Source organism: Cajanus cajan, chromosome 10, assembly GCF_000230855.2.
Source record: "Cajanus cajan strain Asha chromosome 10, NIPB_CcT2T_4, whole genome shotgun sequence".
NCBI classification, from domain to species: Eukaryota; Viridiplantae; Streptophyta; class Magnoliopsida; order Fabales; family Fabaceae; genus Cajanus; species Cajanus cajan.
The window spans coordinates 45,980,589-46,008,006 of record NC_138526.1 but is presented as its reverse complement, the minus strand read 5'-3'; the positions used below and the strand labels follow the sequence as shown (position 1 = coordinate 46,008,006).

Genomic DNA, 27,418 nt, shown 5'->3' with positions numbered 1-27,418 from the left:
ATACATAATTGTCTTTTAATTATATTTATTAACTATTCTAATATAAATTGTGATTTAAATTAAATATTGTGCATCGCACAAATAACTATATTAATTATTTTTAATGTATAAAATATTTATTTTAATTTCTTTATTTTTCTTTTTTAAAAGTACTTCAAGAAAATTTTATCCAAATAAACTCTATATCATAAATATAAACAATAAATAGTCAAAGAATCCATATCAATGTCATTAGCAATGAACGAGAGAGAGAGAGAAAAAAACTTGTAGACAAGTAGCCCTAGCTCCACTATATTTGTCTTTAATTTTTTTTTACAGGAACTATATATGTCTTAATGCAACGAAATTAAGTATAAATGCATATTATTTCTGTTATTTGTTTATACATTCGTGATTGCACTAATCTGCAGTTTAATTTCTTAAGAAGTCTGAGAAATATCATATACCTAAAGATTTTTTTTTTAAACTAAAGTTTTGCTTATGATTACTAAATCTTAATCGTCACATATAATTACCCAAACTATGGTTCATCAATAAAATAACTGTTCTTATATTATATTAAATAAAATTGAGATACTTCATGCTTTTATTAAAAAAATAAAATAAAAATTAACATTAAATAAAATGTTAAATTTTAGTTGGTCTTTAAATTTCAATTTTTTAAGTTTAAATTTTGAGTTTGATAGAAATATTAATTTTAAATTTTTAATAAAAAATATAATCTATTAAATATGAAAAATAAGGTGAACCCAATTGCGAACATCCATCATTTAGAAGTTTAAAAATTATGGTGAAAAGTTCAAGTTTTGGAAGCTAGTGGAAGTTAACGTCATAACTTCACGTCAAGGTGGTTGGTTTGCAGGGCCAAAATTAATTAATGTTCCTTTCTAACAAGGATTCCAGAATGCTAATAAATAAATATTACTAGTAAAAAAATATTTTATTAAAAATGACGGTAGAGTGTATGGACAATATTAAGTACATGCTTAGTTTAACTTAAATTTGAAAATAATTACTTGTTATTTAATTTTTAAGGAAATAAGTAAAACTAAATAATTATTGTTTAAAATAAGTTAAACTAACCATTTACAGTATTTATGTATATTTTTAAGAATTAATCACCTATATATTGTCAGTGTAAATTTTTTTTACATTAATAATTAATTATATTTTTTAATAGTGTCATGTTATTTACTTATTTAATTAAATAAAAATAAAATAAAATAATTTAAAAAATATAATTAGTTGTCAGTGTAAAAAACTTTATACTGACAATGTATGGATGATTAACTCTAATTTTAATTAACAGGGACACAAGTTTCTCCACAACTGATGGACCCATGTGACCTTGACCCCTTCTTTTCATCGAAGCATGCATAGTTTTGAGAGAATAATTTTCAATGGACCAGTAGTGGAGCTTTAACGGTGCAATTGGGTCGTTCAGGCCTTTTCATCGAAGCCCCATTGAAAATGGTTTCCACATTCTAGTCTAATTTCAAACGAGGCCCAAGACTTACAAACTCATCATCATTAGTTAGAAGTAAGAACCCGTCAAAGATGATATTGAGGGGAATTCTAAATTCTGTGTTTTTAGAATTTGCAAAATGATTGTGTTAAATGTCCAAATGAAGCATTTTATAACAGAATTTTAAATCCTTAAAAATACATTTCTTCTATAAAATTTTTGTTCTTGTTCCAGACAAATTCAACTGGTGGAACATAATTCAGGGTTTGGATTGGAGTGCTGATTTGATACAAGAATCAAGTGCCATGAAAGTGGGCTGGGCTGACACTATGGTAAAAATGGGCTTTAATAGTAGTTTAAAATCCTTTCTGTTGGAGAAGGTGGAGAGAGCAAAGTGAGAAATAAGAGAGAAAGAGTGGTTGGGAGTGGCCATGAATGGACATTGAGATTTGAAGATCCATTAGCAAGTGAACGGACGGCTCTGATTCAACTATGACAAAATATTAAGAAGACAAAAATATTTCTCACAGTACCATGTATACATATTCATTTTATTTGTTATTGTTATAAATATATTTTGTATCTAAATAAGCCTCAATCTAAATTCTAATAACCACAATGATGATTAAATGAACGTGTTTGGATAATTAGTGTCATCAAATTACACAAATTTTGAAGTTGTGTAATATTAAGAAGAAGAAAAAAAAATACTTATTTTGTGTGTGTTTATAATTTCAATCGAAAATTAGTTACTCTTTTTTAAGTTCATGTTATGCGATGATTTTAAAAAAAAAAAAAAAAACAGAGAAATTTATTATTTTTTAAATTTGCAATTTTGTTGTTCCTTCCATTGTTTCTCCGACAGGGATTCTGGTATGGCAACGTGGATAGTTTGGAAAAGGAACAAAAAATGTGGTTTTGTTGTGCGGAAGAAGAAAAAGAGCCCCTAGATTAGATAGAATTGTATTGCAGGTGGCTCATGTATCATGGTATCTTGTAGCATCATGTCTCGTCATATTCAACAGTAAATTCAATAATGTATTCATTGTAAAGTTGCTGAACAAAACAATCATCAACTGACTCAATGATGACACAACTGATAAGTCATCAAATAATGTACAATGCCTCAAGCTTAGCCTCCACCCCTATATTCAAATGCTTAATTCATCAAAGGGGATCATTTTTTATAACATTTATTATAAGGGTTTATTTTTAATCTATTTAATTTTAACATGTTAAATTTAAGATAAATTTATTTTTATTTTTTAAATTTAAAATTATTATTTTTAATTTTTATAATTTTTAAAAATTTTATTTTAATTTTTTAAATCATCAATAATATTATTTAAAAATGATAGATTAAGTTAATTATAAAATATTAGTTAAATTTATATAATATTTTCACTACAAAAAATAACGATAAATAAATTTTATACGACAATATTTAATATATTTTTTAATAAAATTTAAGTATAAAAATTAAGATATTTTTTTTAAAATTATAGAAAAATAAATAAATTTTAATTATTTAAAATATTAAAAATAAATTTACCTTAAATTTATACCGAATATTTATAAAATCAGGCATCAATATTATATAGAACTAATTAAAACAATGAACTGATAATCAATCTAAAAAATAAAAAATTAATAGAAGAAAATCACAAACTTTTTTTAAACAGTACGTAAGATTTAATCGATTCAACAAAAAAACTTTTACGATTTTGGTGTAGAAAAGTCATTTAATCAATTGATAATAATTTTTAATTAAATATACTCTAATTTCAAGCGTGCATTGATAGATAATAATTTGTTAATTGATTATTGTACTTGAATTTCAAGTGCATATTAATTTTTTTTTATTTACAAAGAAATAAAATGTCTAAATTCACTTTTTTATTTACTTATTGACAGATTTCTTCAATACTAAACAGACTATCTTTTTAAATTTTTCATCTATTTTATTACTCTCCCTCATGTTTCTTCGGTATTTCAACAATACCAAACACAATGTTTATTTTATTTTTAATTATTATATTTTTATTTGTTGCATTTTTTTTCATAAATTATGCTATGCACACCACACGCTTTTCATATATACTTTTAATTTTATTTTATTACATTTATAATTATTACGCAATATATATAAACCACACGTTTTCTATAAATAATACTATAAATTTTCTAATTAATTATATATACACACATTTTTTAAAAATTATTAAACTTTGATAGGGATATTAATATTGTAACGACCCGGCTAGTCACTACACACGGCATCGCACACTAGAAACTCCAGACAGATAGAACAAGTATATAAATATAGGATCTAGAATATATAAATATACAAAGTTCTAGTCTGACTAGGGTTAAAGTGTACCAAAGAAAATTACAACCAAATGCTACTATCCCAAGTAGTACCAGCAAAATATCCACACAAGCAAAACAGCTCCACGGTCCGCCGGAGACTCACCACTAGACGCCCACCTATTCCTGTTCTGCTCCCATACACAGTATGATCATCGCAGTCCAAACACCATGGAAAACAACAAAAGGGTAAGCTAGTGTAATTAAAAATCAACATACAAATAGATACATAGCAATGTAATTAGATTTCATCATTATGAGTATCAGCTTATCTGCACAACTTATATCACGCATCAATACCAGCACCACGATGTGGCTACATCAACGCTGTAGAACAGCAACAACACCACCACCTAAAGTGGTTATAACAGCACCGCCTAGCGGCAACATCAGCACTGCTCAGCAGCAGCAACAGCACCACCTCAAGTGGTTATAATGGCCTCTCAAATAGGCACACATCAGCACCAGCTAGCGGTTATTACAGCACCACAATAGTGGCTAACAGCACCGACATAGCGGCTATAACAGCACCACAATAGTGGCTAAACACAACATATAGCTCAGCAATAAACAGCACAGCAAAATCAGCATACATCACAGCCAAGTAGTACTCAACACAGCTTACTACTCATAACTCAGCTCATCATTCTTGAGCATAGCCATATTATAAATCAGCATTTAAAATTATCAATAACAGCCCAGCTCAGCATAACAAGACACATCTATTACAGCTTAACATCATCTTTCAACATTTACAACTAGTCAGCACAACTTATTTATCAATTACATCTCAGCTCAGCAATCACAGCAAGAATTCAACAATGATCAGCCTATAATTCAGCTCGACTCAAATAATAAAGTTTAGCATTAGCATCACATAGCACAACTCAGCGTTACATCATTAACAACATACCGCACAACACAACTTTTCATCACACAGCATTGGCAACATTAATCAGCACAACCTATCGTCTTACAGCACATCTAAGCATCTTATAGCAACATACACCTAACACGACCCAACCATCTTATTTAAAACTCATATATCTTGTCCAATTACTCACCCAAACAACAAGAGTACACCTAAGCACCTAAAACAACTTTCAACTTAACCAAATCACTAAATGTGAAATGGCAACCATCACAACAAACAGCGCATTGGGAGTTATACTACTCCTAACATGTTCATCCTTATCTCATATGAAAGATAATCAAATTTCCTACAACTCTCATTAAGACACCAAGTCCAAATTCCTTCATCTACCTTGTTAAAAATGATAAAAACCGCAGCAGCTATAAACAAAGTTGACAGCTCAACCTCTCTTCACTAAAACAGCCATATCTAGAGTTCTAAAACTCCTTTTTGAGTGATTCCAGCGCCATTGGAAAGCTAACATCCAAGGCTACAACTTTCATGAAGACTGTAACGTCCAATTCTGAAAGCACCAAGGCGCTCAGCGCCTACAAGGTGCTCAGCTTTTGCCTCCAGAAGTGCTCCTCTAGCTCTCTGCCCCCAAAGCGCTCAGCGGTTTAAAACCGCTCAGCGAATTGGTTCCAGGGGGCTCTCTGCCCCCAAAGCGCTCAGCGCTTTAAAACCGCTCAGCAGATTGGTTCCAGGGGCTCTCTGCCCCCAAAGCGCTCAGCGCCTATGACAGTAAACCCAATCCCTCCCACCATTGTTGAATAACCATCCTGCAAAAACAAGAAATCCAAACACATGCATTCCACCCAAACCACCCTATTCTCATCCAACCACATGAAAACCAAATTGTTTCCAACATGCAACCAAGAATCACCAAAAACTCCAAATTTTTCATCAAAACCCAAAAAAAACCATTTTCATCACATACAGCCATCAATCTTCAAGGGATCAACCACATCATGAGTTTAAGGACTCATTTCCCACAAAATCTACTAAGAAAAACTAGCTTCCCTTACCTCGGACTGAAGAAAATCTGAGCTTCGGGTCCACAGAGATTGAAGAAAAAGAGAACTTGAAAGCGAACGGAGAAATGAGGAAATCCGCAACTAACTCTTGCCTAAGCTTGATTAGCACCTTCAATTTGAGGTCACCACAGGGAGAGAAAGTCAGTAGCAAGATGAAGGAGAGAGTGAGAGTGAGTAAAAGGGAAAATGAGAAAAAAAATGAGAGCTGGAATGAGTCGGGAAGGAAAAGAAAAAGGAGTCCTCACAAATATTATTATTATTTAATAATAAACAGTTAATATTTACTTTTATCACTTACTTTTTTATTGTTATTTATCTAATATATCTATATATATAATATGTTTTTCAGTAATATTTAGTTGAATTTAAACATTTCATAAAATTAAATATAGTTGTACAATCTTTCAGATTAATATTTATTTTTTTAATTATAAAAAATATTTTGTTAAAATTAATAATAGTTAATGTAGATAACAAGAGTAAGAAGAAATGCACGTCCCTGTGTAAAAAAATAAAAAAATTAAAAAAAATAGACATTCGCAAAAACGCTAGGTAAATAGCCTAATATTTAACGATTGAAGATATAAAAAAATAAAGGCTTAAACATGTTTTTAGCCCCTCAAATTTAGGGTAAATCTATTTTTGGTCCCTTAAATTTAAAATTATTATTTTTGGTCCTTGTAATTTCAAAAAATCTTAATTTAGTCTTTATATTCAAATTTTGTTAAGAAATTTAACAAACATTATTACATAAAATCTACCTACTGGTGTCCTTATTAGTGAAAATATCACATTAAATCCGGTTGATATTGCATAACTGTCTTAATTAGTCACTTTCAAATATGTTATTGGTGACCTAAGAGACTAAACTAAGATTTTTTGAAAATTACATGGACTAAAAATAACAGTTTTAAATTTAAGGGATCAAAAATAAATTTATCTTAAATTTGAGAGACTAAAAATATATTTAAGCCAAAAATAAATAATAAAAAAAGACAAGTAGGGTCGACTTGATAGTAAAAACGCTAGTCACCAGTCACCAGTGAGGAGCTAGTTATACAAAAAATGGTAATCAGTACTCACAACGTAACTTTGGAGGGAAGAAAAGGACGAGGGTCCTACGAGGGTCCTACACATCAACAAAACATTACTACTTTCTTTAACTTTCTACTAAGTGATGAGAAAACTAATCAGCAGAGGAATCCTGTTAATTTTTCTATTCTTTTAATAAACAAAAATGGTGAATAATATAACTATAATATTTAAACATAGTGTAAAATTGTATAGAGTAGAGTAATTTCTAGTGCTGTTTATAAAATTATTTTGAACTTAATTATTTTGAAAATTAAACTAAATTAAATCAAACTGTAAAAAAAAAATTGAACTATTTTTTTTATAAAAATATTTATTATATTATATTATATTATAATTATAATTTAAAAATTAAACTATTATAAAATGTAGTTTAAAGCATGCACTATATATATATATATATATATATATATATATATATATATATATATATATAGATATATATATATATATATATATATATATATATATAATGACTTTTGCATAATGGTTATATTCAATCTGCATAACTAATAAATTTTATTATAAATAAGACTATATTTTCTTTAAAAAATTAATGTTGTTACCTAATTATACATTAACATGAATAATTAAAATGTTAACTTTTAATAATTATTTGATAAATTATATTTTTACTATGATTTTTAATTGATTTAACTGTATAGACAATATATTAAAATTAAATTTTATTTTAAAATATATCAACTATAAATCAAAATATTTAATACTTTAAAAAAAATTTACAAGAATTTTATATCATGTTTTTTAATTTATTTTATTTATGTATGACTCATCTTTATTGTTGTATTTACCATAAGGGGGAAAAATGATACTCCCTCCATTTTTTTTCCATTGTTGTTTAAAGTTATGCCAAAGAATTAAGAAAATAATTGATATTTTAGTTTTTTCAAGTATTTATTACCTATTTTCTTGTTATACCCTTTAGGTGGTCTGAGACAAAATAGGTACATTAAAAAATGAATAAACACATTGTTCAGTAAATATACATTATTATCAAGGGTAAAAATGAAAAAAAAATTAATGAGTCATTGATTTTAAAAAAGTGACAATGAAAAAAAAAACAACAAATACTGACAAAACGACTATGAAAAAAATAGAGGGAGTATTTTATTAGAGGTCACAAAATTTTTCTCAAAATATTTAACCTTATTACATATTTATAACTCAAATTCGAGAAAATTGATTAAATTGAAATAAATTTCTTATCGATTGATAAAATCATTCAAAAATTATTTTAAATTAAACTTCTAGAAAACTAAGTTAAATTAGATTATAAAAAATACTCAATTATTTTTTTTATAAAACTAACTTGAACTTAAAGTTTAGTTTTAAAAATTAAATTACTATAAAAATCAATTTTGTTCAATATAAAACAAAAGAAAAAAAAATAATTTAGAATATAAAAATAGCTCAATTCAGTACAATGTATAAATAAAACATCGACTAGTGATTCCATGGTAATGATTTATGGGGTTCAAATTATTTTACTGCGATTTTGATTGACTTATTACTTAAAAGATTTTATTTTATTTTTAAATTAAATCACATCGGATACGTTTTAGTTTATTAGTATAAGTTTGAGAATAAAATTTAATTTAAAATATTTTTTTTTATAATGTAGTTTAGTTAGACTTACGGTAAAAAGAAAAGAAATTAATTAAGTTTACATTATAATGTATTTCAAATTCTTAGAACTATAATTCATTAAATTAGAAAATAATTTAATTTAATTTTTAAACTATAAACTTTAATTCAATTTAGATAAACTACTTTTACGATTTAATTTCATTAAAAGGTAGTTTAGTTCAGTCAAACCCTTTAAAACACTCTTAGTAACTTATCATATATATATCTGGCATTTTTACAATTCACTTTCATCTCTCTTTTTGTTTGTCAGTATTAACATTACATATATATCATTATCATATCTACGACTTCCTCTCTTTACAATTATTTTTTAATCCACCTAAAAAAGTGGTGAACTTTACTGTGATGTGAGACACGCATGTGCATAGTAGTTCTTAATTTTTGCTTGATTCTGATGCAAGTGGTACAAATATTGTACTGCTTTCTGCAGGTCCTAATCCTCTTGTAACGGAAAAACCAAACATACGCGAACTTTGGCAATGTCCTTCGAATTGGACGTGCTATTAAAATAGTTGAGGGAGGATATATCCTTCTGTTAGAGTAGGTAGTTATATTCTTTTGTAATTAGAGTCTTTATATAAGACTTCTCATTCAATAATAAAACAGATTCTGCTTCTGCAAAATTAACCAACATGGTATCAGTTTAAAATACCCTTCTTCTTCTTCCTTTTCTTTTCATCATCTCCTTCTTTTCTTTTCTTTCTTGTTCGTTCCACAACCATGACAGCCATTGACACTTCTAGCGAGTATTACATACATCCCAATGAAAATCCATCACTCATTCTTGTCTCTCCTGTTCTTGATGGACCCAATTATCATAGTTGGTCTCGCTCAATGGCCATGGCATTAGAGATGAAAAATAAATCATCTTTTATAGATGGCACTCTCAAGAAACCTGTTTCAGATGACCCTGACTTCTCAATGTGGAAACGCTGCAATACACTTGTTCTTTCTTGGCTCATCCATTCAGTTTCCCCAGAAATTGCTCACAGTATCATCTACATTGATACTGCATTTGATGCATGGAAGGAACTCAAGCAACGATTTTCCCAAGGTGACCATGTCCGAATATCCCAACTTCTAACTGATATTCATTCTCTCAAACAAGGAGACTCCTCTGTTACCACTTACTTCACCAAATACAAGATTCTTTGGGAAGAATATTGTAACTTCCGCCCACTCACTCCATGTGACTCTGATTCATGCAAAACACATAAAGCTGTCAAAGAATATAGGGACAATGATTCTGTTTTGTGCTTCCTTCAAGGGCTTAATGATAATTACTCTACTGTTCGATCCCAAATATTGCTTCTTGATCCCTTACCTTCTATTACCAAGGTTTTTTCAATGGTTGTCCAACAAGAACGCCAATTGAATATTGGAATATTACCTGAACCTTTAGTCTTGGCTACCCAAACACAATTCCCTTCAAATTCTCAAGGAAAAGTTCGATTCAATGGCAAGAAACAATCAAATAAGCATTGTACTTATTGTAAAAAGAACAACCATACTATTGAAACATGTTTCTTTAAGCATGGTTTTCCCCCAGGCTATAGAACTACCAAATCATCCTCCAATGTGGTTGCATCTTCCTCCATTGACCCGGCTGCACCAAGTCTTAGTACTGAACAAATTCAAGCATTGCTTGCGCTTCTTCCTTCTACTGCACCTACGGCTACAACATCCGTTTCCAACTTGGTCAGCAGTCATGGTGTCAGCGCTTCACCTCAATCTTTAGGTACCCTTCCTAGTCCATGGATTTTGGACTCAGGAGCAACTGACCATATAATATCATCTTTATCTTCTTTTTCTTGTTATAAATCTATTCAACCTATACATGTTTCTCTTCCAAATGGTCAACATTCTATAGCAGAATTTTCTGGTACTGTAGTATTATCTCCTAACATTTCTCTGTATAATGTTCTTTATATTCCCAACTTTTCTGTCAATTTAATATCTGTTAATAAACTCACCTCCTCTCTATCTTGCACGTTGTGTTTTTCTTCTGATAATTGTGTTATTCAGGAGCACAAAACTTTGAGGAAGATTGGGATTGCTAAAGCACAAAATGGACTTTATGTTATGGACTTCCTTACACACAAGGATTCTTCCTCTTTAGCCACTTTCAATACTGCATCTGTAACATTTACTTCTAAAATTGATCCTTCATCTTTATGGCATTTTAGGTTGGGACACCCATCAGGACAATGTTATTCACATATACAAAAACAATACCCTTTTGTGTCTTCTTCTTTTAATACATGTGATTTTTGCCATTTCTCTAAACAAAAGAAATTGCCTTTTAACAATAGCACTACTATTTCTGCTAATGTTCTTGATTTGATACATGTTGACATATGGGGACCTTATGCTACCCCTTCTGTTCTTGGTCACAAATACTTTTTAACTATTGTTGATGATAAATCTCGCTTCACATGGATTAGATTGATGCAAAATAAAAATGAAACAAGACAGCATCTTCTCAATTTCATAACATTCACTGAAACACAATTTCATAAAACAATAAAAATAATTAGATCTGATAATGGTCAAGAGTTTAACATGCCTCAATTATACGCTAGTAAAGGTATTATTCATCAATTGTCTTGTGTTGAAACCCCTCAGCAAAATGGAGTTGTTGAGAGGAAACATCAACACATTCTCAACATCGCTAGATCCTTACTTTTACAATCACATTTACCTCTTTCATATTGGTGTTTTGCTGTCAAACATGCTGTCATGATAATAAACATTTTACCTTCCTATAAACTGCACAATCTTTCTCCTTCTAACATTTTTTATAACAAAGAACCTGACATTTCACATCTACGAGTCTTTGGATCTTTATGTTTTGCTTCCACCCTTACTGCTCATAGAACAAAGTTTGCGCCAAGAGCAAAAAGATGCCTCCTTCTTGGCCACAAAGATGGTGTCAAGGGATATTTATTGATGGACTTAAATACTAAGGAAATCTTCATTTCCAGAAATGTGGTTTTCTATGAAACCATATTTCCCTATTCTCCATCATGCATACCCCCTGCTTCTAATAATGATCTTTGCAGCCCTTGTCTCCCATGTACCACCAATCATGCTGATCTCAACCCTGAAGCTTCAAGTCAGCATCCTGCTCAACAACAACATATTCCCGTACCTTCCAATACAACTGAAAACCCTCAAACAAATCTTCCCTTTCGGGTTTCCACCAGACAAAGACATCCTCCCAACTATCTACGAGACTATCATTGTAATATAGTAAATCATCATGCCCCTTTAACTCATTCTACTTCTGTTCCTCATAGCTTATCTGCTTTTCTTTCTTATAATCGACTATCCCCTTCTTATAAATCATTTGTATTATCTTTGACTTCCTCTGCTGAACCTCAATCCTATAACCAAGCCATTCGGCATGCCTGTTGGAAAGATGCCATGGATAAAGAAATTATAGCTCTTGAACAAAATCAGTCTTGGATTTTAACTGACTTGCCTCAAGGAAAGCACCCCATTGGTTGCAAATGGATTTATAAAATTAAACATAAGGCTGATGGTTCTATTGAAAGATATAAAGCCCGACTTGTTGCCAAGGGATACAATCAACAAGAGGGAGTAGATTTCTTTGACACTTTTTCACCTGTTGTTAAGCACACCACAATTAGATTAATCTTAGCCATAGCTGCTGTCAAACAATGGCATCTACATCAATTAGACGTAAATAATGCTTTTCTCCATGGGGACTTGAAAGAAGAAGTCTACATGACTATTCCTAAAGGTTTTAAATCTACAAAACCAAATCAGGTTTGCAAGCTAACTAAATCTCTTTATGGCCTTAAGCAAGCTAGCCGCCAATGGAATCATAAGCTTACTTCTGCCCTTCTTGAAATGGGTTATCAACAGTCAAAATCTGATTACTCTCTGTTTGTTAAATTTGTTGATTCACACATTACTGTTTTGCTAGTCTATGTGGACGATTTAGTTCTTGCAGGTGATGATATCAATGAAATCAATGCTGTCAAGTCAATTTTGGATGCAAAATTTAAAATCAAAGACCTTGGACCATTAAGGTTCTTTCTTGGTTTAGAAGTAGCAAGATCGTCCAAAGGCATCTTCCTCACACAAAGAAAGTATGCATTGGAACTACTTGATGATGCTGGCCTCTTGGGATGCAAACCAGTAACTTCTCCTATGATTCCCAATCTCAAATTGGTCAAAGACAATGGTGTTCCGTATTCTGATCCTAAGTCTTATCGCAGGTTAATCGGTCGTCTCATTTATCTAACTAACACACGACCTGACTTAAGTTTCTCTGTTAGCAGGTTAAGCCAATTTGTTTCCAATCCTATGAAGGACCACTATGATGCTGCTATTCGCGTCTTACAGTACGTCAAAGGAGCTCCTGGTCGAGGCCTTTTCTTTTCCTCCAGTTCTGATCTGCAACTATCGGCCTTTAGTGATTCTGATTGGGCATCTTGCCCAGATTCAAGGAAATCCATCACCGGATTCTCTATCTTCTTTGGCTCATCTCTCATTTCATGGAAATCTAGGAAACAACAAACTGTGTCACGTTCCTCCTCTGAAGCAGAGTACCGAGCTCTAGCTACAACTGTTTGTGAGCTCCAATGGCTCATTTATTTGTTGCAGGACCTGCATTTTCCCATCACCAAGGCTGTTCCATTATATTGTGACAACAAATCAGCCATTCAAATTGCACAAAATCCAACTTTTCATGAAAGAACCAAGCACATAGAACTTGATTGTCATTTGGTCCGAGACAAAGTACAATTGGGTGTCATTAACTTGATTCATATACCTTCTGCTGCACAACTTGCTGATATACATACTAAAGCCCTTTCTCCATCTGTTTTCCAGTCTTTCATATCCAAGCTAGGCATGACAGATTTGTATGCTCCAGCTTGAGGGAGGCTATTAAAATAGTTGAGGGAGGATATATCTTTCTGTTAGAGTAGGTAGTTATATTCTTTTGTAATTAGAGTCTTTATATAAGACTTCTCATTCAATAATAAAACAGATTCTGCTTCTGCAAAATTAACCAACACGTGCAGTCCATTTGAGATCATTCCATAGGGTTCAATCCAAGTACATGAACGACAAGAACAAAATTTGGCGTTCTTTTTTTATTAATTATTTTATTATCGGCGGTTTGCATGGGATTGTTTACGTGAGGACAATGTTAACAGTGTTTATATATATATAATCGTTAAGAATATAAATTAAAATATTCAACAAAATTAATATGTATTAATATTTAAATAATTAAAAAATAGTACTATATGGTACTTGTTAAGAAAATTAAGTCGTTTATATATAATATTTAGAAAATGAAATCTTGTCTTTCACAATTGAGGATTAATTCAAGGTCAATAAAAACCGGAATTTTGTTTTTGCTGAATAGAAATTTGAGGGAGAGGATGGCGCGTAGTCTAAAATAGGTAAAACCACTGAACTCAAAGAATGCTTGCGCAGACAGTGAAGAGTGTGAGGAAAAAAAAGGAGAAGTCAAAATAATTAAGATTACAGTGTATAAATTAAATTAATAATTTTGTTAATATATATGATCTTTTATGACACAAAAAAATTGTTAGCTTAAGTGATTTCACTTGATTACTTAACCAGTGACCGAGGTTAAGCATTTAATGATATCAGTCTAATATTAACTATTTTCTTAACTAATTTTAAAATATTTTAAAAAGTTTAATTTAACAAAATATTGATATATACACTACAACAAAATTTGTTAATAATGATAATTATTTAATGACAATAATTTAATTGTCGCTATTTAATTATATAATAAAAATATTAATGGCTAATATATAATAGTCACTAAAAATGTATTTATATTACACTAAAGTTTATTATTAGTGACCATTATTTATTAGAAAAAACTAGTCCCACATCGATTAGAGATAAAATAATTAAATAGTATATAAGTGAGTAATAATTATCACCTTATAAGTTAATTTTATAGGGTTGAGTTAGACTCTTAATTCACTATAATAAATTAGTATCAAATCACCTACTATTACCAAGTTCAATATATAAAACAATTAGAGAACAACTTTCACCTTATAAATCTCACATCTCTTAAGAGACAAGACAATTAAAAAAATAAATTAAAATTAAAAAATATATAAATAGAAGACAACTCTCATCTTATAAATCTCACGTCGACTAGAGATAAAAAAAAAGAGTATATAATTAAGTTATGAATTTAGAAAAGAAAATTATAGGAATAAATTATTTAAAGTTTTACTAGCAAAAGATAAAAGTCACTAAATGGATGGAAAGGAGACAATTGAAAAAATAACTTTTAATAGCCTTTAAAATGGCTACTAGAATTGCCACTAAAAAAAATAAGTTTTCTCGACAATTTAATAGTTCTTTACTGGCATTTTATATAAATGTCGGTAATAATATTAGCAACACTGGATACATCAGCCATTATTTAAATGCTAGTAAAAAAAATAATAGTCATTTATATAACCGCTAAAGAATAAATTAATTGTCATAAAAACCTAATTTTGGTGTAGTGATATGAACAAAATTAACATTTCTTCTATTCATTAATCACTTATCAAAATAAAACATTATTCTTATTTATAAAATTGAAGAATCTAATAGCAACATATATTGTTTTTAAACTCATAACCCGTGCAAGTATTTGATTCTCTTTATTATCTTACCGTATTCTTTGTTGTACACTTTTTTTTAAAGAAAAAAATGTAATAAATACAATTTGTCAAATAGAAATAAAGGCTTTCTCTTTAAAGAAAAAAGTCATTTCCCGATTCGCACGATGAATCGTTAAGAAGTAATTTCTCAGTTCTAACAAGAAAGGGATATGTTATGTTAGGTTTCCTTTCTAGTTTTACCTTGTATAACTATATGTATTTGTTGTATACAGTTTGCCTTGCAATAATCTCGTGAAAAACAGTGAATAAAAACCAAAAAGTTACTTGTTACAGGTAAACACTGTTAAGATTTGCACCTAAGCTTTTTAGGGAGTCAGAATGGCTTCAAGCACGCACGTCTAAATTCTTTTTATCCATCGGTTCATAATTCATACTGCACTGCACAGTGACCACGGTCGAACTTCAGAATCTTTAGCCCTTAAAGTGTGGGATTTATGGCCTTCAACTTCCGAGAAAAAATAGACAATAATTAGATCATTTTGAATTTAGAGTAACAATAACAACCTTTCACTCTTATTGTTCGTACTTTGACTACTTCCATTCATTTTTAACTGGATGTCGTTTGATTTCGTCCTAGAATCAGAGATAATGTTGGCATCTTAGTACGTACGGTGCCATAGTGCATAATATATTAACAAGTTTCTCACCTAAAGGCTTTATTACTGTGTATATATAGTAGGTAGACACGTTTGCAAATAAGTCCCAATAAAAAGTTCAAGATATAACCAAAGTACTAATTTTATAGTAATTGATCAAAGTTTCTAGGGCTCATCAACAATAGCTTTATTTTACCGTAGAAGAAAAAGAATGAGAAGAGTAAAAGAAAATATTGAAGAAAAAAAAATACCACTCCTCCGCTGAATAATAATCAACCGAAGAATAGAATAAATAAAGTAATACTTCACAAGATTCTTTCTCATATTAATTATATATAAACTTCACTACTTCTACCCCGTCTCATAGAAGAAAAGATTCTTTAACAAATTTTCTTACAAAAATTGTCGTGGCTTATTTATTGCCTACCAGCTTTTGTATTGCAATAGCTAGGTATCAGGTTTGCAATTAACATATTTTAACGAAAATTTAAAAATTACGTGAATGTTTGAATTAAGTTGTTTTAGAATATTCTTTTTACAGTTAAAGAAAACTAAGAGAAAACGATTATTTCTTAAATAAACAAACTTGCACCGCAACTAAATTAATAATAACTTACATACATACATACATGCTAATTAACTCAGACACATATATGATTTACTCAGAAGTGAATTAAAACTTGAATAATTACAAACTGAAACCAATATTAATGCAAGCTAGAGGGATATATAGTTGATAGTTGATGCTATTTTGATGAGGTTCAGCACGCAATTCCAACATTAAGTAACCAGAACTAGAACAAAGTGCCCCCACAGCACACCCTCAGAAACAAGCTAAACTTATTTGGTGGACACGACACGTACCCTATGTAGGCTGCTTTAGTAGTCTTTAGCACATTGTGGCACTACCATTTGTTGGTTGGTTCATTAATTCAACGTCTTCTGGCAGCAGTTTCCCTTTGAGCATTGAAAAACACAGCAGCCACAGGAGGCCCCAGGTCATTCTCCTCTGCAAAGTTTCTCGCGTTAAAGAGGTCCCTTGAACTTGGTATTTTCATCACTCCCTGCCTGCGCTTCTGCTTGAAAAGGAGGAACACAAACCTATGGATCCCTATGTTCGGCCTTGGATTTTCATACTTCACCACCTCAGTTCCTGCTCAATTATTTATTATTCATACATATAGGTTCAATTAATAACCCTTCAAGGGAATAAACATATTAATCTTAAAATAGAGCTCGAGATGTCTTCGACATAAATATTTAGATCCATTAATCATATAATTAAAATAGAATTCCTAAATGCAAAAACTGTCGCATTATAAATCAATTTTATCGGGTTATGTTAGATCTCCAATGTCATAAGAAATAATAATAATAAATAAATAAAAAGTAAATGAAAGTTATTCTGTGTGCATGTGTATCAGCTATAATAAGATTAAAGACCTTACCAAATGTGGCGTCCGTTGTGCCTGGGATATCTGTGACCATCCTGTGAGTTATTAAATAAATGGTCAGACACTTTGTTACAGACTGGTAACATATAGGAAAATGAAATCAACTATATATGGCGTATCTGAAACTCTTCTATATCCATGCGTTTCATTTCTTTTTCATATATACGCACTAAATTTAAATTAATTTGTTCTTGATTTTTATTATCCATATTGCTAATGAAGGTAGTTTACTCAATCCATTACAAGTCAAGAAAATTAATGTAGAGTGAAGGCCTAACTCTGCATGCAATATTTTCTTTGTATACATATATTATAGTGCATGTCATATATACCAGTGTAAGTGTTCCCTCAGGTATGGATCACTAGGGCCAGGGACATCTGGATCTGTCATGACCTGAAAAGAATTATCATGGAAATAGATATTAAAACTGTAAGATGAAAAGATCTAAGAGATACAACAGAAGCTGGGATTAATTTGGTGAAAAACTTTATAAGTACCAGAGTGAAGAAGGATCTCATATCGCCTTCATGAATCTGAACCTTAGGCTTAGTAGTTACTGAGGAGGGAAAAAACTCATGACCGTTGTAGACCTGCTTATTGTTGAAGGTGACAGTCATTTTCACAGTTGGAGTGAAATAATCCACTACATCTCCGATCACCCTACCAATAACAAGAGGATCTGATGATATCATGTTCATGGCCATGAATCTTAGTTGAAGTAATAGCCTCGGGAAGTGGGCGTGTTGGTTGTGAGCAACAAAATAGTTAATGTTGCTTTTAAGGGCTTGATGTGTGTGAATGATGTGAAGTACAAACCCTATATTTATAGTGTCGATTCCTTCAATACTTAATTAAGAGTCATATAGGAGACCGATTGACGAGGTAGGGGAAGGGAGAATTAAAGAATGGGGGAAAAAGTTGAAAAGAAAAACCTTATGAAAAGGCCCGAGTCACATCACATTTAAAAAATTATTGATAACATGTATAAAACAACATAGTAATTTTAAGGTTAATATTTTTTAATCATGTAGCTTACTTTTTAGTCACCTTACTTTATTTTTTGTCTTTATAATTTTAAATAATTTCTTTAGTATTTATATTTAACTTTATTAATTTTTTTAGTTTCTATATAATTTAAGATATACCCTTTTTAATAAATAAATAAATAAATAAAGTTAAAAATGCGTAACATTATTCCAATAATATTGACACCTCAAAGTCTATTATTTATTTGCAACACATCCAAATATATAAAATAAAACAAAACACATCAAACCAAAACTCATCAAAGAAAATTAATAAAATCTAAAAAAATAAAGACCACTACGATTACGAAAAACTCCAATAAAAAGAAAAAAAAACATGTCCTACCAAATAAAACTATTTCTATGAGCTAAACTATTATACACCACCAATCTATCATCACATTTATTATGATATACCTTTTCAATTCTTATACTATTATCTCTCTTTCTTTTTTTATTATTTTTAGTCTCTATCATTAAATTGTTTTGTAGTGTCCTTTTTTTTTTTTAATATGTTAAAGATCTTCAATTTTATCAGGTAAAAGAAAACAATATCTCAACAATAATGATGCGTTAAGTGGTGGTAAAAAGGAGATACAAATTAAGTATCAAGGAACTTAATTTAAGTAACTCTAATAAAATAAATTTGACCCTATATAAATAAAGTTGAATTAACATATTTGTTACGTCAGTAAAAAAAATGTTAAAAAAGAAATTATTGACAAAGACTAAAATAGTTAAAAATAATAAATGTAAGGACTAAAAAAAATATTTTAAACTAGATAAATTTAAACTTATTAAAAAAAATAAGTATAAACACTAAAAAAAATCTATTTTAAATTATAAAAACTAAAAAAATAAGATAAATAAAATTATAAATATTAAAAAAAATATTTTAATTTAACGAGAAAAATACTAATAACTGTCATTAGTCTACTTGTTAAGAAATCAAATGTATGATTTTTTTATAAAAAAAAAAACATGTAACAGTAGACTCTTCTATATAACTTTTATGTAGTTTTTAAGAAGAAAAAAAAGTTATATATTGATTCATAAGGGCAATCATAACGAAGATCCTCTTGGTAATAATATTTTCCTCAGACGTTCACACACACCTGAAAATATCACGTGAGAGTATGCGAAAAGCTAGTTTTGATCATATAAGTATAACCAAATAAAAGATCAATTTTTATTTTTATTTTTTATAAATCAATCATATCCATTCATCGTGTATAAGTGAAAGACATTACCTGTCACACCTTCATTAGATACCAGTATGTAGAAAGAATCTTATCCATCCACATATTTGTTTATACGTAGAAACATAAATTTGTATGGATATAAATAAAAATCAAATGACTCATACTATTGTAATGAACAAATAATTTTAAATGAACAAAAAGAACTTCGTGCCCTTTTTTAAATACATACATGTTAAGAGATTTAAATAAAAAAATCATATTAAAATATATTTTTTTACCTTTTATTAGATTATATTAAGTCAATTGTATTTTATTTTGATGAGCTGTAAATTAGTTATTTTAAAGAATTTGTTAAGTTGCAATTTTTTTCTGTTTTCTAAAGCCTCTTATCTCTCATCTCTATATATATGAGATGTATTTTCTTTCATTGATTCAATAACAGAGTATTGTTCAGCATTATCTTTCTATCATTAATTTTGCTTCTCTATTAACCCTTTATTAATTATTATTGTATAATTTTTTAAAGAGTTAAAAATGTCAAAAATAATATATACATGAAAATAAGAAATCATCTTTATATATTTATTTATCATTCATCAATCCCTCCTTACACCAAATCAACTAATATAGTGCGACTTTGAGCATTGTTAAGATAAGTGATCATTTTTAGGGCTCTATTTTTAGAGGTACTAAATTTTTTTTAATTTATATATAAATATAAAAAAATTATATAATTAAATTATATAAGAAAAATAGTATTATGAAAATAAATTAGTCAACAACGACTATTGAATTGATATGTGATGTTTCTATTTCTATATAAATATTTACTTGTAATTTAAAAAAAATAAATCGATGATATTAAATATAAGGAAGAAAGTGTGATATATAATACATTATGTTGTTGACTTATTTTCTTTAATTTATCTTATCCTATATTTCTCTTATTATTAATAAATAAGGATTACTTTGAATTTTCTTTCTTTCTCTTTATATATATACTCTTTTGATTCTTTCTCTATATTTTTAGTCATGATCTCTTTTTCTTTATTAGAATCTTAAAATCAAATTAAAAATTTCTATTTATTTGTCATTGCAAATTTCTTGGTGACATGCCACCATAATTACTTTTTTTTTTTTTTTACTTTCATTATAACAAGTTGAAAATTCAAGGTAAAGGTTTAAAAATAAGTAATAAAATGTTATTATTTCATGTCACATAATTTGAATCATAAATTATAATTTAGGTTTTTTTTGTTTATATTTGTCTAATTGTTTAAGTTTAAATATGTTGCACAAAAAATAACCTTCTAGTCATCTAAAATAGAAAAGAAATAAATAGATTGAAATTGATTCTCAAATGGGCATGCTCTAATAAATATTTTGTTAAACATCCTATAACTTTTATTCAAAATGATGCAAATCTAAATAAATATTTGTTAAAAATTTTGAGAATGAAGAGCTATATAAGAATAAAGAAGAGTTTAATATTTTAGTTGAGAATACTAAAAATGAGGATGAGTATCATGATAAAATCAATATATTAATGCTAAAATTAATATATCCATACTATACAACCTAACCAATATAATTCATTAAATATTTATGATATAATAATATGAAATAGATTTACAAAATGAATTACTAAAAAAATAGTACTAAAGGAGATATATTCATTCTGAATAGTTCTAAGAATATTTTTGATGTCATAAAAATTTTGTAATGAAAAAATATAAATACCATAATTAAATAATTAAAGATAAATTTTTAGTTCACTCAAAGCTTTAAAAAACTTAGGGTTGACTCTTAACTGGTACATAATTATTTCAACTCAATCGATAATATTAAGTTCAAGTATCAAATATATACATGCCTTAAATACTCAAAGTGAGAGTTTTATTGAATATAATAGTTTTATTTGTCTCAAACATGGATTGTTGGAGCATGGGGAGGTATTGGGTTCCATTCGTCAATATAGGATTTTGGGTGTAAGAATTTGACTCTTTTACCGATTAAAACATAATCAATTTTAAAAAAGTTATTTTACATAAATTTTATCTATAATCAATGTCAATTTTAACTGATGTTAACTATCACTATAACAAAATTTATTATTAACGACAATTATTTAATGATAATAATTTAATTGTCGCTATATATAAAAATATTAATGGCTAATATATAATAGCCACTAAAAATGTATTTATATTACACTAAAATTTACTATTAGCGACAATTATTTATTAGAAAAAAATTAAATCTCACATCGATTAGAGATAAGATAATTAAATAGTATATAAGTGAGTAATAACTATCACCTTACAAGTTTATTTTATAGGGTTGACTCCTAATACACTATTCTAAATTGGTATCAAATCACCCATTATTGCCAAATTCAATAGTGTTATAAAATAATTAGAGAGCAACTTTCACCTTATAAATTTCACATCTCTTAAGAGACAAGACAATTAAAAAATAAATTAAAAAATATATAAATAAAAGACAATATTCATCTTACAAATCCCACATCGAGTAGAGATAAAAAAAATATATAAGTTATGAATTTAGAAAAGGAAATTATAGGAATAAATTATTTAAAGTAAAGGAGACAATTGAAAAAAATAACTTTTAATAGCCTTTAAAATGGCCACTAGAATTGTCACTAAAAAAATAAGTTTTTCCGACAATTTAGTAGATATTTACCAGCATTTTATATAAATGTCAGTAATAGTATTAGCGACACTGAATACACCAGCCTTTATTTAAATGCTGGTAAAAAAAATAATGGTCATTTATATGGCCGCTAAATAATAAATTAATTGCCACAAAAAATTAATTTTGGTGTCACTACAACAAATTTTTTTATTAACGACAATTATTTAATGACAATAATTTAATTGTCCCCATATATAAAAATATTAATGGCTAATATATAATAGTCACTAAAAATGTATTTATATTACACTAAAGTTTACTATTAGCGACAATTATTTATTAGAAAAAACTTAAGTCTCACATCGATTAGAGATAAGATAATTAAATAGTATATAAGTGAGTAATAACTATCATCTTACAAGTTTATTTTATAGGGTTGACTCCTAATTCACTATTCTAAATTGGTATCAAATCACCCATTATTACCAAATTCAATAGTGTTATAAAACAATTAGAGAGCAACTTTCACCTTATAAATCTCATATTTCTTAAGATACAAGACAATTAAAAAAATAAACTAAAAAATATATAAATAAAAGACAACCTTCATCTTACAAATCTCACATCGAGTAGAGATAAAAAAAAGTATATAAGTTATGAATTTAGAAAAGAAAATTATAGGAATAAATTATTTAAAGTAAGGGAGACAATTGAAAAAAATAACTTTTAATAGCCTTTAAAATGACTATAGAATTGTCACTAAAAAAAATAAGTTTTTCCGATAATTTAGTAGATCTTTACCAGCATTTTATATAACTGCTAGTAATAGTATTAGCGACACTAGATACACCATCATTTATTTAAATGCTGGTAAAAATAATAATGGTCATTTATATGGTCGCTAAATAATAAATTAATTGTCACAAAAAAAATAATTTTGGTGTAGTGTGTATTCTCCTTTAACTAGTGATTTTGCTATTAATTTTTCACCATTTTTTGTAATTGAAACTTGAATTTATTTTATGGGCAGTATCACTAACAGAAACTAATATAAATTATATTTATGTCATTATGCAAAATCAGTTAAATTTAATGTAATATTTTTTATAATAAAATACTAATAGTTGAGTTTTTTATATATAAATTTAATAATAGGTGAGTTTTATTTGACAAATTAACTACTAATATTTGAGTAGATGGGGTGAATAATGTTTTAGGCAGATACGAGTTGTTCATGATGGTATATAGATGTGAGAATATATTTGGTAACAATAAGAACATTAGGTTTGATGGTGTTCCAGTAAGAGGATAGCAGCCGGAGAACCCTTAGCGATGTAAACCCTAAGAGAACCTAACCGCCGTCCAGACCTAGAACATTCAAGAATCAGAATAACCTGCCTGTGTTTAGTCCCTTTCTCCTTATTTATATGGGTCATATACGCGTGATTCGTATCATCGATCCTCATTCCCTTAAATGTGTGCAGATCCCTCTCTCTAATAAGCCTATGATCCGCATTTATGATCGCAATCAAATCTTACGCAAGAATCACGGAAATCACAATCTTGATTAGTTTTACTGGAACTCCCTCATCCATACACCTATGACTAGCCTAAAGTTCGGGATGTTCGGTTGGATGGGGATTAAGAAGATATGTTCTGTTCGGACTACTCGGAAAATTGGAGATCAGGAGACGTTGATCGGTCAGATCGGTAAATTGGAGACTCGAAGGGTACACAGCCCTGTTGGCTCGAGCGCTCATGACGCGTAGAGATATTGATCGGCCATGTCGGCATATTGGAGACCCGGAGGGTACAGATGGAGATGTGAAAAGGATCTGTTTTGTATAAGGTTTTAGTATCCATGTACTTGAAAGAGTAATGCATTTATTTTTCCTATCATTTTTGTTTTGTTTTGGAATTTCTGCTTTCATATTAGTAAAGCAAGTATACCTTGAATGCCTTTTCACTATGAGACTAGGTGTCCGGAATGATAGAGCAACCTTAAGCAAGACAAGAGGAAAGATGTATAGGTTTGTTTGCAACTTTGCATAAACACTTTGTATTGATGATTCCCAATTTCTATATTATTTCTTATGATATATGCAAAGGGGGAGGCAAGAAGAATTTGAGGCTCCAATACATCGTTAAACTGGAGAAAGATACATGGTTTGGAACATTTCCAATGATGGTATAAAAGGCGAAATTCCTCCGTGGGTGTTATTAGAACCTTCCCTAAATAATTTTTTCGTGGCAATGTTGCCAACTATAATAAGGATAATTAATTTTAGGTAGAGTTTGGAGTATAAAGGCATTCCACAAACAAAAATTTAGTGTTAGTGGTTTGATGTCATTTCACATAAAAGAAGATTCAAATGGAATGAAGCACTTTTGACATTAAAATTATATCAGTGGGGGAGAGTGGATTGCTATATATATCAAGAGATTGAGTGGATGGCTCTATCAGAACACCAGAACCTTAAATTAAATTATTGTCCCTCTTAATTACAGTATTCTCTTTAGGTCAGTTCTGATAATTATGCTGTAATCACTTACTAAGTTATCACTTTAAAATTATTATTATCTTTTTAGCTTTCAATATATGTAGCATATCTTCCTTCAGTTCAGTATATACAAACTTATCTTTGGTCAGTGTTCTTTGGTGTATGAATAAGGACATTGTACACACATCATAGCTAGGGGATAACCTAGCCTGATGCTTCGCTATAATTGTCATTTAATTATTAAGTAAATTAAACGGACTCGTACTAGAATCTCATCTGGTTTTCCATCACAACCTCTACACACTTAATTTTATTTTTTTGAGAAAAAAAAGGAATAATAAAGGGTTATTATTCTTACGTCTTATGACTTATATATATATATATATACATGAATTTTTTTTCAGTTTTCAATATATCATTTATTACATCTATTAGACATTTCTCTCTCTCTTTTATCTCTATTTTGCCTATATATTCACTCCAAAATTAGGAGTGGAGAAGATTAATTCACCTCAAACTATCTAAAGTGAGACAGGGTTATTGACTCACTAAATTGATGAGTTAAACCGGCTAACTCACCATAACGTGTTAACGTGTTAGGTTCAACCTACTCTACTAAATCCTACCCAAAATTGGAGTTAAATTTTTCCACCAACAAAATCGGTCTTTTCTTATAACTGCGTTTCGTTATGGATTCCCCTAATTAATTAGTTTAAGTTTGGTAGCTAGAAGGGGCCACACATATGCATACTCTTCGGCTTTTCTTCAACTTTATTTTGTTTTTGTTATAATGGCATTTTTCAAAATATAAATTAAACTTTGACAAAAAGTTTATCATTTATATAATATAAAAGTTCACATGTTATTACACTAAGACGTCAAATTTTACATATATATATATATATATATATATATATATATATATATATATATATATTATCGGTATATTTATTTGTGTCAATTTTTTTTTACATTTTTTTATTATATTTTTTCTGCTTTATATTACATCTTTTTTCCATATTTTTTATTCATCCAATTCTCATTATTTTATTGTTTAATTCTTGTGTCATTGCAATTATCAATAAAATTAAAATGTATTATTTTGTCTTTTGTTGTCAATTTCTATATAATTTTAATTACTATTACATCTTCCTTTCACTTATATATATATATATATATATATATATATATATATATATATATATATATATATATTCATACTTAATTTAGTTCACCTTTCATTTTTTATTATTTAATTCTTATTTTATACCGTAATCTTCACAAAAAATACAAAGTACTATTTTCTATAATTTTATCTTCAATTATATTTTTCCTTTATCCTTTATATGTAGGTTTTCTATATATTTTATTCAATTCACCTCTCACTCTTCTATTATCTAACTTCATCTCAGTGCAATCATCAACAAAATTATAAAATATTATTTTTTCTTCTAGTGTCAGTTTCTTTGCAATTCTATTTACTATTATATCTTCCTTCCACTCTCTATATTATATTTTCATATTATATTCAATCCACAATTCCCATTTAACATCACAATCTTCATAAAAAAAAATACAAGTTATTATTATTTCTTCCTCTTTTCTAATTTCTCTCATTTTTTTCACACTTGTGATAACTTCATTTATATGAGAAGAACAATAGAATATTAGATAATTAAAACATTTTTTTGTGTGAAATTGAGTTTTAAGTGTTTTGTTTTCATGTACAAGAGATTGTTATATGAAAAGTAAAAACTAATCGAAGTTTTGAAATTATATATAGAAATAAAGGTACACATAGACGAGTGTTTCAATTTTTTTTTTTTGTGGATTTTTTTGTGTTTGAAGAATTTTAAGTTATTTTTAAATATAATAAATAGTTTTGCAAGAGAAAAGATAAAAATATAAATTATTAATGTTGAATTGGATGTCATTCAAGTTCATTGCCAACACAATTTGTTTATTTTTTTATTACTAGAAATTTAGAGTGAAAAATTATATTATTTATAAATTTTCTATAATATTATTTTTGTTGTCTTCTTATATCAAATCAATTATTAATTCATGAACTTCTCATCTTAATAATATTTTTTTTCTTCTAATCATATAGTTTTGTAATTAGTATAATATTAAATTGCATTTATTCAGCATCTATATTTTACAATCATTATTTTTTATTTAAGATATGATTATGTTAATTTGACACTTGTACCTTTTGTTCAACATGATCTTTACACACAGGGTCTTATGAAACTACAATTTGAACGTGTTAATTACATTTTGCACATGTATTAAGTAACAAATAGTGTATACATAACTTAAAAATAAGTTTTAAAAAATTGTATAATTGTGGTTTTCTTATAGTCAATCTAAGGCGCATCATGAATATTCCAAATGTACATCCTTTTATTAGAATTTGAAAGACTCCGCATCAAGAGTCTCCTACTAATTAAGAGGTCTCTTAGATCAACTAAGAGGTCCGTCGGATAAATGCCGAAGTCTATACTTTGAGAAGGATTCTCTGTGTGTATGGAGATTCAAATATGGGATAATTCATTTGTCCACTCAGACAAACAACAAGATCCTGCGATGCGTTAAATGAGCAAGGTAGTAATCATAAACATCGAAATTTACGAATTCAATAATGACAATAATGATTTAACATAATTCATGGGATCATAATGAAAATCGTGAGATTCATGTATGAAATGATGAATTACTATATATAGAGACAATTA

At 28.6% G+C, this 27,418-nt stretch overlaps 1 protein-coding gene across 1 annotated transcript; it reads right to left on the bottom strand.

Moving 5' to 3' along the window:
- Window positions 1-16,499: 16,499 nt before the first annotated feature.
- Window positions 16,500-18,103, bottom strand: LOC109817349 (CEN-like protein 2). The gene is made up of 4 exons (XM_020382579.3): window positions 17,795-18,103; window positions 17,629-17,690; window positions 17,291-17,331; window positions 16,500-16,995 (listed from the first exon to the last, which is right to left on the bottom strand). Exons 1-4 carry the CDS (start codon window positions 17,999-18,001, stop codon window positions 16,775-16,777), a joined length of 531 nt encoding a protein of 176 aa, XP_020238168.1. The 5' UTR covers window positions 18,002-18,103; the 3' UTR covers window positions 16,500-16,774.
- Between the last annotated feature and the right edge of the window lie 9,315 nt (window positions 18,104-27,418).

Excerpts from the sequence above, each read along its gene's own strand:
- LOC109817349 (XM_020382579.3), bottom strand. The coding sequence starts at position 18,001 with ATGGCCATGAACATGATATCATCAGATCCTCTTGTTATTGGTAGGGTG. Across the intron at positions 17,691-17,794 it reads TGAGATCCTTCTTCACTCTG|GTCATGACAGATCCAGATGT; the intron begins GTACTTATAAAG and ends AATTCTTTTCAG. Across the intron at positions 17,332-17,628 it reads CTGAGGGAACACTTACACTG|GATGGTCACAGATATCCCAG; the intron begins GTATATATGACA and ends AATAACTCACAG.